The sequence below is a fragment of the Palaemon carinicauda genome, chromosome 11 (genome assembly GCF_036898095.1).
Source record: "Palaemon carinicauda isolate YSFRI2023 chromosome 11, ASM3689809v2, whole genome shotgun sequence".
Classification (NCBI taxonomy): domain Eukaryota; kingdom Metazoa; phylum Arthropoda; class Malacostraca; order Decapoda; family Palaemonidae; genus Palaemon; species Palaemon carinicauda.
In genome coordinates, this window is record NC_090735.1 from 33,412,683 (window position 1) to 33,427,256 (window position 14,574).

Here is a 14,574-nt window from a genome sequence, read left to right on the forward strand (position 1 = left end):
CATGGGTCTGACTTCATCCAAAATACATCAAGATGTGTCCTAAACATTCAAGAATCAATTCCTAAAATTATTTGTGTATATATGTATAAACTTTTTTTTCATGAATTTTTATGTCAGGTCTTTTTTTTCTACTTAATTTTTTAAAATATTTATAGTAAATAGTTTTTCTGCAGATGAGTAGTATTTATCTTTACAGTTGTTTTAAGCATTCATTGAAGTTTTTTTGGCAAAAGAAAAAAGGAGGTTACTACAAAAACTGATTTTTCAAGAATTTTTTTTGGCGTCGGAGTCGTTCGCGTCCGAGTATACCCTTAAAGGGGTGTCCGAGGAGCGTACCTATCCAGGGTTAAAACCAATTCTTATAGTAGCAGTAGTAGTGATGATGATAATGATGATGATGATAATAACAATCCTTATAATTTATATATAAAATCAGTTGATAGTGATGATAATTTTGATATTAATAATATTTTCCAGAACGGAGAACCCCTGAAATATGTTTTACCGGGAGATAATCCTCAAGATCCTAGAGATATTTGTATGAGAGTATTCGATTTAAATCCCGTACTTATTCCGTTCATTCGAACCATGATGAATATTCAAGGACAGTCAGATAAAAACCACGAAAGGAGTATAATGACTATTAATGAAGATTAAAGCAACAACACCTTAAAATATTTAGACAAAAAGCCCCACTTTCTTTCTAATAACAGGTTATTGTGCCACACATTACATGATATTGTAAGTTTAGCTTTTCTTAATGAAGTACACCAAGAAAATTTAATAGAAATTCCCCCCTTTAATGGGCAGTGCCTTTTAGCTCCATCGAATATTTTGTTTGTAAACAAGCATGGAAATGAAATTATGGTTTCTAATTCTTTGAATCAACCCAGTGATTGTTCTGCATATAATTTTCTCATAAAGCTTATGGATGAATCACATATAAATGATAAATTAATTTCTACTGCTTCAAATACAAATTTGACACACAATGGAAATGTTCCTAGGGCTAAATTAACACCAAGTACTATTGGTAATATATATAATAATATGAAAATTGTAGATGAACAAGTTAGTAGTAATAAGTACCACAAAAGTAAAATTTTTGAAAAAGAAAAAGAAAAATATATCGAATTTTTAAATAAACATTCTGATATGTTTAATGATATACACAATAAATTGAAAAATTCAGCTGATATATTTGTTAATTACTTCTGTGAATTTAATGATGATTTCAATGAAAAGGTTGAGTTTAAGGATCATGAATTTGCCTTTGATGTTGCCAGGAAATTTTATCCACAATTAATATTAAATGCAAAAAATAATAAAAAACAATATACTTTAGATTTTTCAGTAAAAAATGGGGAAAGACCAATAATAGACAATTCTATTCCAAACATCGTTTACGTAAAAAACCTAGGTTTTGTTACGTTAACAAATATATGCAATGGAGCGCCCCTAGTTCTAAAAAACTCTCTAGTTTATATTCAAAATTTGTACAACCGATTCACCAAAAACAAAAATGCTCTATATTTAGAAGCACCTGGTATGTGTTCTAAAAAGAGGACCAAGGAAATGATAACACACGGTCAAAATTATGATGAGGATGATGATGATGATGATGATAATTTTACAATGCATACTAGAGGGGAAATGGTGACTAATATGCCCCTAAAAAATAAACCGTCTGATGATGTAATTAATATGTTTGGCGAAGAATCTGATTTTGATTATCTGGGACATATTCGACGGAAAGATTGTACAGGACCCAGTATCCATGATTACATATCAAAATATTCTACTGATAATTCGAATTGTTTACGGCCATTTTAATGACATTTTGGTTATTTTCAAAACAATAGCACATATAAAGTACATATATATATATATATATATTTATGTATATTAAAGTTTATGTTAGATAACTAAAATACTGATTACCTGGTTATTGTGGGTTTCCTCTTTAAATTTTATTATTATTATTATTATTATTATTATTATTATTATTATTATTATATAAAAATTTAATTAACAACTTATAATAATTTTTTGTCACACCTTAAACATAAATTAGCAAAAACTTTTAAACGTTTAAATACAAGTATATATATTATCGTTCATTTTTTTTTATCTATTATTGTTGGTGACAAAGGAAAGTATTGAGATATAACATATTTTCTAAGCAAATTAAAAAATAAACTATGGAAAATTATAATCTATTCAATAATAGTTTAGAAGGTGGTGTTGAATCTGAAGCAAAACTAATTCGAATCATATTTCAAGAATTATTGAAAAAAATTTTAAACGATGAATCTACAGAGAATTCTACTTTGAAAAATATAACAGAACGCATTTTCGATTGCAATAACATAGATTCTTTATCAAATGTTGATATTTTCAACAACACAAAGAAAATACTTTTACTGAAAAAATATATTGCCGATGATGATTTTAATATAACAACATTTGTTCTTCAGACTTTACGGGAAGTTTTTGATAAGGTTCAGAATGTTCCAATATCAAACTCAAAATACCCACAGATGATTCAAGCAATTGGACATATAAACCGCAATATGAAAGCTATGTTGCATAAAGTATCAGTTTTGAGGGACCAAAATTTGGATAAATTATCTAAACTTGCTGAATTATTAAATAATAAGAAATCTACAAACACTTTAACAGACGAATTAACACCCATAGATAATAAAGATTTGATTATTAATATGGTATTTTGTTCGTTGTTTAATATAGGTTTTCATTTTATTACCGATATGTTATTTAAGCAAATGGCTATATCTAATAAAGATAACCACCAGGATTCTACGATACTTGATTTTTTAAGCGAAAAATACTCGGATAATAATGTTATCTTTACAGGACACCCCCAAATGAAAGTTGATAATAATGTTAATTATCTTTCGGAAAATTCTAAGAATGCTAATATTATTACAATCAATGATAATTGCAATAAAAACAAAGATTTCCTCTCTGATAGGGAAATAACAAAAAATCTAGAAAAAATTAACAACAATAATAACAAAATGGGATATAATAATGTCATTAATGATAATGATGATCAATTTGAAATTAAGAATAATAAAACGAAAATTAGTAAGGAAAATTATAACCTTAAATTAACAAATGGTTTTTTATTGAACTATTTCATGCAAAATAGTAATGATAACTATACCAAAGAAAAAAAAGAAGAAGAAGAAGAAGAAGAAGAAGAAGGAATTGTTCAAGAAAAGGAGGAACTTCATGATGATAAGATGGACGATAAAATATTTATCAATGAAAATTCCAGTGATGACCAAAAAACGGAAAAATATTTTGATAAAGAAATTTGTTGCAGAGACAACGAAAAAAATAACAGCGACAATAATGCTAGTTATATAATAGAAAATAGCAAAACTTTTATTTCATATAAGCGGGGAGGAGAAGCTACGTATAATGACTTTAATAATGATACAGAGAAGAAAGAAAACGTAAAAGAGTTTAATGATCACGCACCACAAAAAAACAGTTTTTCCGATGATAATATCCCCATCACCAAAGATTTTGATCATGATAATGCTAACTTTATCATAAAGGATAATTATACATCACGGGAAACCCATTTTTCTGAGGATAATACTACCACTATCAATAATAAGGAAGACGAAGATGACGAAGGAAAAAAAGAAGACTCTGACAACGACGAAGTATTTGTCGACGATGATAGTGATAATGCTAACTTTATCATAAAGGATAATTATACATCACGGAAAACTCATTTTTCTAAGGATAATACTACCACTATCAATAATAAGGAAGACGAAGATGACGAAGGAAAAAAAGAAGACTCTGACAACGACGAAGTATTTGTCGACGATGATAGTGATAATGCTAACTTTATCATAAAGGATAATTATACATCACGGAAAACTCATTTTTCTGAGGATAATACTACCACCATCAATAATAAGGAATATGAAGGAAAAAAAGAAGACTCGGATGATGATGATGATGATGATGATGATGATGACGATGAATTGGGTGATGATGAAGTATTTATCAACGAAAACAATAGCAACAATAAGAAGAGAAAAGGTAGCTTTGAAATATTTCAATATAAAAGAATCCATTTAGGAGCCAACAATGAAAATAATGATAATGATAATAATAATACTAGTATTTTTAAAGAAAAAGATCATTTTAATATACATGAAAATAAATACATGCCAATTGACAATGATAACGAAAATGAATATAAGGAATATCACGATGAAAATGAAAAATTAATCATTAACAAAGAAGGAAATATTGATATTGAAATAAAAAAAGATAAACCCATTTTATCTATAAATCAAAACAAATTTAATTTATCCCCAGAAATATTAACACCCTATAATCAAAGTAATATATTATTTAGATAAAATATATATAAACCAATCCTTGACAGACATAAATTACACCACGGAATTTGTACTGAAGAATGTTTTTTTTTTTTCATTTTTTGGGCTATTTTTCTTCATTTTTTTTTTGTGGGTTATTCTTATGAAAACTGGGTTTTTTTTATAGAAAATACTTGTTTATCTAAATATTTTTAAAGTTATTCATATAATCCCTCATTTCTGTAATTAAAAAGTACTATTTGATGAAACAAACAAATTTATATTTTCTATTTTTTCAACAAAAACCTAATTTATTTGTCCTATTAGGTGTTATTTTTTTATTTTTTCCCCACGTTCAATGTCCATTTTATCTAATAAAACTATATTTATATTAAAAAAAACATATATCTTAATTTTTTTTGTGTGTCTTTTGTGAATTTTCTGTAAAAATATTATTTTGTTTGTACTAAAGAATGTTTTTTTTTTGTTTTTTAGACTATTTTTCTTAAATTTTTTATATTTTTGTGGGTTATTCTTATGAAAACATTTTTTTTGTCACATTAAATGTTACTAAAAACTATATTTTGGTCGTATACGGTGTTATTTTTTATTTTTTCCCCGTGTTCAGTGTCCATTTTATCCCATTTTTGTAATTAAAAAGTAGTATTTGATGAAACAAAAACATTTATATTTTCTATTTTTTCAACAAAAACCTAATTTATTTGTCCTATTAGAAGTTATTTTTCATTTTTTTCCCATGTTCAATGTCCATTTTATCTAATAAAACTATATTTATATTAAAAAATACATATATTTTAGTTTTTTTTGTGTGTCTTTTGTGAATTTTCTGTAAAAAATATTATTTTTTTGTACTAAAGAATGTTTTTTTTTCATTTTTTGGGTTATTTTTCTTCAATTTTTAATATTTTTTGTGGGTTATTCTTATAAAAACTAAGTTTTTATATTAAAAATACTTGTTTATCTAAATATTTTTTTTAATTTATTCATATAATCCCTCATTTTTGTAATTAAAAAGTAGTATTTGATGAAACAAAAACATTTATATTTTCTATTTTTTCAACAAAAACCTAATTTATTTGTCCTATTAGGTGTTATTTTTAATTTTTTCCCCACGTTCAATGTCCATTTTACCCAATAAAACTACATTTATATCATAAAATACACATATTTTTATTTTTTAAATATTTTTTCTTATTTTTCAATAGTTTTCTATGTCATATTATTAACTAGAATTCAATATTATGAACCCAAACGGTAATATAATTAACTAAAATGTAATTTTATGAAAAAAGGTAATACAAATGTTAACCACAAAAAAAAACAGTTAACCGAAATGGTAATATTATTAACAAAAAAAAGCATGTTATGAACTTCATTGGTAATATTATGAAAATTTTTTATTGGTTTTCCAAAGTTTTATTAATTGATTTTGTTGAAATTTTATTGAAATTTACGCATTTTTTCAATTAAAAATAATTGTCGGGAATTTGAAAAATTATGAGCAGGTTAATAAAAAAAATAGATTGATAATGCCCATGAATATATATTTAAAACAAATAATAATCGTTTTCTATGACAAATAAAAGATTTTTTGCGGTGACTAATGTATTTATTAATAGTATTACAAAAAATAATTTAAGAGTGTTACACAAAAAACATAACCACGCAAAATATTATCTTAACTTTTTTTAATTTTGTTAAATTTTAATAAATTTTAAATATTATTTTATTGTTACTGTTATTCAGTTATATGTAATAGTAGCTGTACTGTACATCTGTATATGTATATAAACCCCAGAATATGAACTGCAATACATCATTAGACTTCTAATTTACGACCAAGTAACATATAGTTGATAGCTAAATATTTTAGTAATGGAGGATAATAATTATCCGGTTATTGGTATTGACCTGGGAACTACTTATTCGTGTGTTGCTGTTTTTCAAAATGAAAAAGTTGAAATTATTGCTAATGACCAAGGAAATAGAACCACTCGTTCTTATGTTGCATTCAATGACACCGAAAGACTTATTGGGGAAGCGGCAAAAAATCAATGTGCCTTGAATCCAAAAAATACCATTTTTGATGTAAAAAGGTTAATGGGCAGAAATTATATACATGATTGCGTTCAACGAGTAATCAAAATCTTACCCTATGAAAATATTGACGAAGAGAATAAACCAAAAATACAAGTCGAATATAAAAAAGAGAAAAAGGTGTTAACCCCAGAAGAAGTATCTTCTATGATATTATCAAAAATGAAAAAAATTGCAGAAAATTATTTAGGACGAAATATAAATAAAGCTGTTATTACAGTTCCGGCTTATTTTAACGATTCTCAGCGACAGGCTACCAAAGATGCTGGGACCATCGCTGGACTTGATGTTATTCGAATAATTAATGAACCCACAGCCGCCGCCATCGCTTATGGATTAAATAATGATAAAAAAGAACAAAACGTTTTAATATTTGATTTGGGTGGGGGGACTTTTGATGTATCTATATTGAATATTAGTAATGATGGCATTTTTGAAGTTAAATCAACAGCAGGAGATACTCATCTTGGGGGAGAAGATTTTGATAGTATTTTATTAGATTATTTTACGCGAGAATTCAGCAAAAAATATAAAAAAGATTTAAGCAACAATAAAAGATCATTAAGGCGTCTTCGTTCTGCCTGTGAAACTGCTAAACGAACTTTATCTTCATCTACACAAGCGACAATCGAAATTGATTCGTTATATGTGGGAATTGATTTTCATACTACCATTACTCGCGCTAAATTTGAAAATTTGTGTGGGAGTTTATTCAAAAACACTCTAGTGCCAGTTGAAAGGGCGTTAATCGATGCTAAGCTTGATAAGAGTGACATCGATGAAATTGTTTTGGTTGGGTGTTCTACGCGTATTCCAAAAATACAAGACCTCCTTCAAACTTTTTTTAATGAAAAGAATTTGAATAAGTCGATTAATCCAGATGAGGCTGTAGCCTATGGTGCTGCCATTCAAGCTGCCATTCTCAGTGGAGATAAATCTGATAAGATCAAAGATTTATTATTACTAGATGTGACTCCCCTTTCATTGGGTATTGAAACTGCCGGTAATATTATGACTACCCTGATTAAAAGAAACGCGACAATTCCTACTAGCAAATTTGAAAACTTCACTACGTATAGTGATAACCAAGAATGTGTTAATATTAAAATATATGAAGGAGAAAGAACTAAAACTAAAGATAATAATTATTTGGGGGGGTTTCAATTAAATAATATACCCCAGGCACCCAAGGGTATACCTAAAATTAAGGTTACATTTGATATTGATGCTAATGGGATATTAAATGTGTCAGCAACCGAAGAATCTTCCGGCAAATCAGAAAAAATTACTATAACTAATGACTCGGGAAGATTAAACAAAGAAGATGTAGATCGAATGATCAAAGAAGCTGAAATGTATGCTGCTCAAGATCGGGAATTAAGAAACGATATAGAAGCTAAATGTAAATTAGAATCATATTGCTTAGAAATACAAAATAATATCATAAATAATAACAGTAGTAATATAGATATATTTAAATCAAAATTAGAAAGTACTCTCAAGTGGATTGATGAAACCCCCTCTGCTAAACAAAAAGATTATGAAAATAAATTAAAAGAAATAAAAAAGGATTATGAACATATACTTGGGGGAAATGATTCAAATTTACATAATAATCAATTCCACCCAACCATTGAAGAAGTTGACTAATAAACAGAGAAGGGTTTTCATAATTTATTAACATAAAATTTTATATATTAAAAAATGAATAATTTCAAAAGTTACCAAGAAGGAATAAATGCCCCAATAGATCTTTTAAAATGTAGTTTCCCGTTCTGGATACACCAACAATATCTATTTTCTCATTATTATTTAGATGTCGATATAGAAGATGTCCCTTTTGATTTAAAATATATAAATGTACATGCCACTGATCGACTATATTATTTACACCACAAAGAATCACCATTTTATGAAAATGTAAATGAGTGTGTAATGGTTGGAAGAATGAATGATTTAAAGAATAAGAATTTGGTATTGTATTTCTATATGCACGGATCTACGTGGAATGATGGACTTGAAAACGAAGGGTATATTTTTTGGGCAAGAGACCCTAATTTATTGCTTCAAGTTATTTACATCGAAAATGGGCTGAGGCAAACTGTTTATAATAACCTGAAATTAGATAACACTGGGGTAATGACGCTAAAGCCATATCCTAGAGCAATCCACCATAGATATAGAAGTAACTGCAATCACATTGCCTATCCAGATGAATTTGAAAATGCTATAAAGGATACTAATTTCAATGTTGAGTTTGATTACATATATAATCCTATTGAAGGTGATGATGATCTAACTCAATTTAAATTTGATGTAGGAAACATTGATAGAGTATATTACTTGAAGAAAGGCGGAAAGGGGGAAGTTGTCATGTATGCGAGACTAGACCCGCGTTTATTTGCCTATATATATATATTAATCAAACTACGAAGACGATGTTTATTTCTAAATTTCGAGAGGCATTTATCAATACTATTGTAAAAATGAATCCTGATAATGAAATAAAACAAACCATTGTAGATGCAGTAAACAGCGATACTATTTTAGTATAAATAATTTTCATAATAAAAAAAGATGCACCCCAAAACAATTAATTTTCCTATTGATTTCATATCATCACAAGGTGAAATCCAGTTATTATTTAATTGGAAAATGTTCTATAAATTAAAATCTTGTAAAGAATACCCAGCCATTTTATGTTTCCCCGAATTTTTTACCAATTCTATATTTTCTATTTTAAGATGGTATTCACATGAAAACAATGATAACCTATTATTATTATTAGAAATTAAAAATCAAATTAAAAGATTTTTTGAAATGTTAGAGGTTTTAGTAAACACAATAATTAACAACGAAAGCTATAAAGTTCAGGTTAAGAGTCCCCAACAAATTGAAAAACAGTTATGGGAAATTGTTTTCTTGACTAAGAAGAATAATAATAACAACAACAATCCCCAGGATATAGAAAACAAAAAAACAGAAATTGAACACCTTTTCTTGGAATGGTATCTAGAAAATGAAAGTAGTCAACATAATTACCAGCAAATTTTATTCACAAAAAATCTCGAATTCAATAAAGTGAACACACTCAAAGAATTATCCAAAACTTTATATAACACAGGATGCTGTGATACAATAAAAGATATTTAATTAATTCCTCCACATTCAATTCACTATGTTAATCAAACGGTTTTTTCTAATTATTCAAAGTTGCCCCCTGAATTATATGGACCGGCAAGTTGGGGACCAATATATTGGAATATTTTTCATGCCTTTTCAATAAATGCTGCAAACAATAAAAATTCTAAAACTAATTGTTCATCAGAGCATTTATATGCATTTATTCACATAATTCCACTTTTGATTCCTTGTCCTATTTGTATAAAACATTATTACACCATTATTCAACCTAGTAAAATTAAGCCGGCGATATCTATATCACAATATGAAAATTTATATGAAAAAATTCATACAAGTATATCCAATGGAAAGTTAGTGTGAATTTTTTGAAATAGACAATTATTTGTATAATGTGTTCAGTATATTAACTATATATACACATAAAAGGTTTTATTATTAATTAGAAAAATTCTGGGCGTATGCAATAGCATTCAAAATTTTTATGTGGGTATTTAGTACGTTGAGTTTACAGAGACCCATTATAATGATTTGATTTTCTGGTGAGTATTTATCGGGTATATCAATAATAACATTATATTTTTTTCTTAAATTATTAATTTTTTTTCCACGTTTACCAATGATAAATTTATAATAATCTGAATAGCCATAAATTAAGCTTTGATGTATTTGTTTTGGGTCGCAATTTTCATTTATGGGCATGATATACGAAGAAAAGGATGAGGTAGATAAAAAGGATGGTGATGGTGTATTATATAAAAATAAAGGATTATTATAAAAAATATCAATTGTATTATCATTATTATTATTAATATTATTTTCAGATGAACAAATATTATCCATTTTTTCAATTAGATTAGTAATCTTGATTTTCAGTTCTTGTATGAGAAAATGTAAGTTTTTCAGTTCATTTATATTATATTTTATATGTTGTCTATAATCACAATTTAATTTTATAAAACAATTATTATTATTATTATTATTATTATTATTATTATTATTATTATTATTATTATTATTATAATTGTTGTCGTTGTTGCCGTTTTCCTCTCCTATTTTATCATCATCTTTGAGATACTTAGTGTTATGTTTTAAATTTCCATTTTGGTATTCAACGTTAATATAATTATCGCCATTAATACTACTACTACTACTACTACTACTATTACCATTTACAAAATTTAATTTTGATTTTGTAGTCATGTTTTTTTAGAATGTGTGACTTATCTAAAAAGATTTGCTCTTAGGATTTGAAAAAGAATATATAACAAGGTATATATGTGTGTGTGTGTGCATGATATACACATATATTTATATAAAATTTAAAAACGACAATATTTTTTTATTAAATAATTAAAAAAATGACCCAAAGAGAAAACCCAAAAAAAAGAAAAAGATATTCTTCAATCAAAAACGAAATTATTATTTCAAACGAAAAAAATATAAACCCACAAAGATATATATCTGATACCTTTTTAGTGGGATCAACAAACGAAGAAAAAAGAATGATATCTAATAATGAAGCGGAGAACCTAAGAGTTCGAATTGATATTCTTGAAATGAAAATGGATAAATTATTCAGAGTACTAGGTCCCATGAATAGTATAAAAGCTACACCGGTTGCTTCGTTAATATATTCAGATTCAAAAAAATGTCACGATTATGTAACTGCCATTTATAATAATTGGATTGAATATTTTTCATATATGGCATCTAGTAATATAAGTAAAGAAGTGAAATTTGAAGATTTTTTTAGAAATATCAATAAATTTATTTTTGAAAATTACTTTTCTAAATATGATATTACAATAAAATCTTTTTTTAATTTACATGATTTAACAGACAAAGAACGTAATATATTGTCGTGGAATAGATACCCAAATACGTGGGAATTAAAGGATGCCAAAAACAAAGAACACATCTCCGCATTTATAAACAAAGATGCAATTTATATATATTATTTACCAGACGAAATTATAGGAATTTGTAACTGTTCGACCACTACTACTACTACTACTACTACTACTAATAATAATAATAATAATAACATTGACATACAACAGAAAAATAAATCTTTGTTTCCAGGATTATCTACATCAAATAGCATCGTAGATCAAATTGAAAATAAAGCAATTTATATCCATTTATCAGAAAAAAATAAATTGATTAATACTGATCACCGTTTTGTTGTTTTGGGTGCCGAGAGACCCCTATTCGATACTACAGTAAATATTTCGTGTTTAAATGCATTAAATGATACTTTGTATAAAATAGGACCTACTGTATTAGATATAACTATAGTTATATTTCATGCCATGTTACACTTGAAATGTTTCGCCGAGGAAAATGATTATTGTTATGGACATAATATAAAATTTTTACAACAATTTATTAATTACACCCCCTCAGTATTATTTGGACATCCATTTTTCCCTCCAGTTACTACTATTATAGACGGAAAAGATGTAATTTCTAAATAAATTTCAACTTTGATAACATGATTCATTTTAATTCTCATAAAAATCAATAGCGGCTACTAAAGTTTTCAACTCTTTTATATTGAATTTTGTATATAATAACGGCGAAAATTTTGTTAAAAAAATACTTGATTTGCCCATTGACGCATAATATAATATAGAACATATACTTTCAATAAATAATAATTTTTTCAGGGAAGTAGCCCATTGCGATACTGTATTATTGGTATCTGTATTTTGTTTAGAAAATCTGACACAACAATTTCCAATTGATCTAATCATGGAAGAAAAGTCGTTGTTTTCTGCGTGGAATGTAGCAGTTAATTCGTGTATTATTTTTTTTTTGCTCTCTGATGGGTGTATCATAAAACCAAAATTGTAATCACTACCAAAAAATATAAAATGTAATATAACATATAATATCATTTGATCAATATTAAATTTAAGGCCACACAATAAACTATATAGATTTGATATAAAAGGCCCAGTGTATGTGTCACTGTTTTTACTTTTACTTAATGTGGGGGTTACTATAGCTACATTTTTTATTTGTTTTAAAACGAGCATGGCCATTACATCCGAGTCAGATGAAAGTATAACATTTGTGTCATTCCCACAGAATTTCTGAGTAAATTTGACTAGCTCCACTTCCCCTTCTCCTCTTTTAGAATATTCAATATGATAGTTACTTTCTAATGAAAAATTATAGGGATACGATAAAGAAATAAGTTTTTCTTTTAATAAATGAAAAATATATTTATGGAGTTCATTCTTTTCTGATAAGGTCAACAAACTATAATCATCCAGTTTTTCTCTTTTTTTTCTGTTTTTGATGGTTGGAGATGATCCATCCACGGCAAGAAAACAATAAACAGTATCGTTAATGATTTCTTCTTTCCTAAAAGATTCATAAAATGAGCAAATCTGTTCTATATAATATATGATGCTATTAACTACACCAGTTGCATTACATTTTTTTATATCAATTTTATCATCATCTAACAACGCATTTTTGTCTGGTCTTTTAACGTGTGCATGTAAAAATATGGCTCCATCAACACCAATACTATTCAGTTTCCCTCCATTTCCGATATTATCATATATATCATTGAGATGTTGCGATTGATAATGATTATCATTATTATTTTTGTATTTTGTTAGTAAAGGTAGCCGAGCATTATTATCTTGAATTTTATTTGTAAGAAACGGAACTCCCATTATCTAACTAGTGAAAATGATATACTATATATTTATTTATATGCAATTTAAAGTTTGTAAAGTTTAATATAAAACATAAAAAATGAGAACTGTATCCAAAATGGTCCTATCTGATGCATTATTCGTGACAATGATATTCTTATCATTGGTGTTATTGGTTATATCTATATTAAAGATTTTGAAAAAAAAATTATAATATTTACATAAGTGACCAACAAATGTTATTTATCGAAATTATAGTGTTAATTGGACTAATACTATTAGAAATAGCTAGTGTATATTTAAAATATTATAATTATAATGATAAATTGAATCAAACAACCTATATTAGAAATAATCTTAATATTGATGATGATATCACTTAATTATGTTTCTACATATTGTACTTTTATCAGTTTTTTATCAGAGTTCTTCTTCATCATCATCATCATCATCATCGTTATTATCATAGTTTTCCTTTTCTTCGAGTAGGGCAATGTTGGTTCTATCATTTTTTCCTTCTAAAGACGCATTTGCCTTTTCTAATTTAAATTGGTTTTCTTGTTGATCTTTTTGTTGATTTTCAATCTTAGGTATTTTTATTGGAATTTCTTCTTCTTCGTCTTCTTTGGTTTTTTTCTAATTTCCTTTTATTAGCCCTTCTGCTTCTATCAAGCCCACCACCATGATCATCATCTAATAATACTTCTTCTTTTTTCGGTTATTTCCATTTTGAAGTCGTCCATAGTATAAAATTGGATTTTATCATTTTCCATATCTACCAATTGTGTTGTTTTTGTTTCTTTTTGTTGTTTATTTTCCTTTTCAATTATAATATTAGTTTTCTTTTTTGGGTGTATTTTTTTCGGGATCGTGATTTTTTTGTTCTTTTTTATTGATGTATCCCCCTTTTTTATATTCCCCTTTTTTATTTTTTTACTGACACCATCACCTGCACTTTTAATTTTTCTTTCTTTTTTTATGTCTACCGCGTTCTCGTCGTCCAATAATGTATCTTCTTTCTTTATTACCTTTATTTTAGAATCCAATTGGTGGTCCTGGTTATTTTGTGCCGCTACTTCTTTTTCTATTTCATCTTGTACTTTTTGTAGGGGTGTGTTGATATTTTCAGTTTTTAAACTCTCGTCCTTTTTAGGAAAAACACCATTATTGATATTGGTGCCGTCATTAGTAGTATCATTATAAGTTAGCATTGGAGGACTATAAGTTGGTGTTAAGGGTGGTAGTGGTAGTGGTGGTGGTGGTAA

The 14,574-nt window shown here is 26.9% G+C and overlaps 1 protein-coding gene across 1 annotated transcript; it reads left to right on the top strand.

Annotated features, from left to right (window-relative positions):
- The first annotated feature begins 6,269 nt into the window (after positions 1–6,269).
- LOC137649235 (heat shock cognate 71 kDa protein-like) lies at positions 6,270–8,141 on the top strand. The gene has a single exon (XM_068382220.1). The coding sequence runs from the start codon at positions 6,270–6,272 to the stop codon at positions 8,139–8,141; it is 1,872 nt and encodes a 623-aa protein (XP_068238321.1).
- Positions 8,142–14,574: the final 6,433 nt, after the last annotated feature.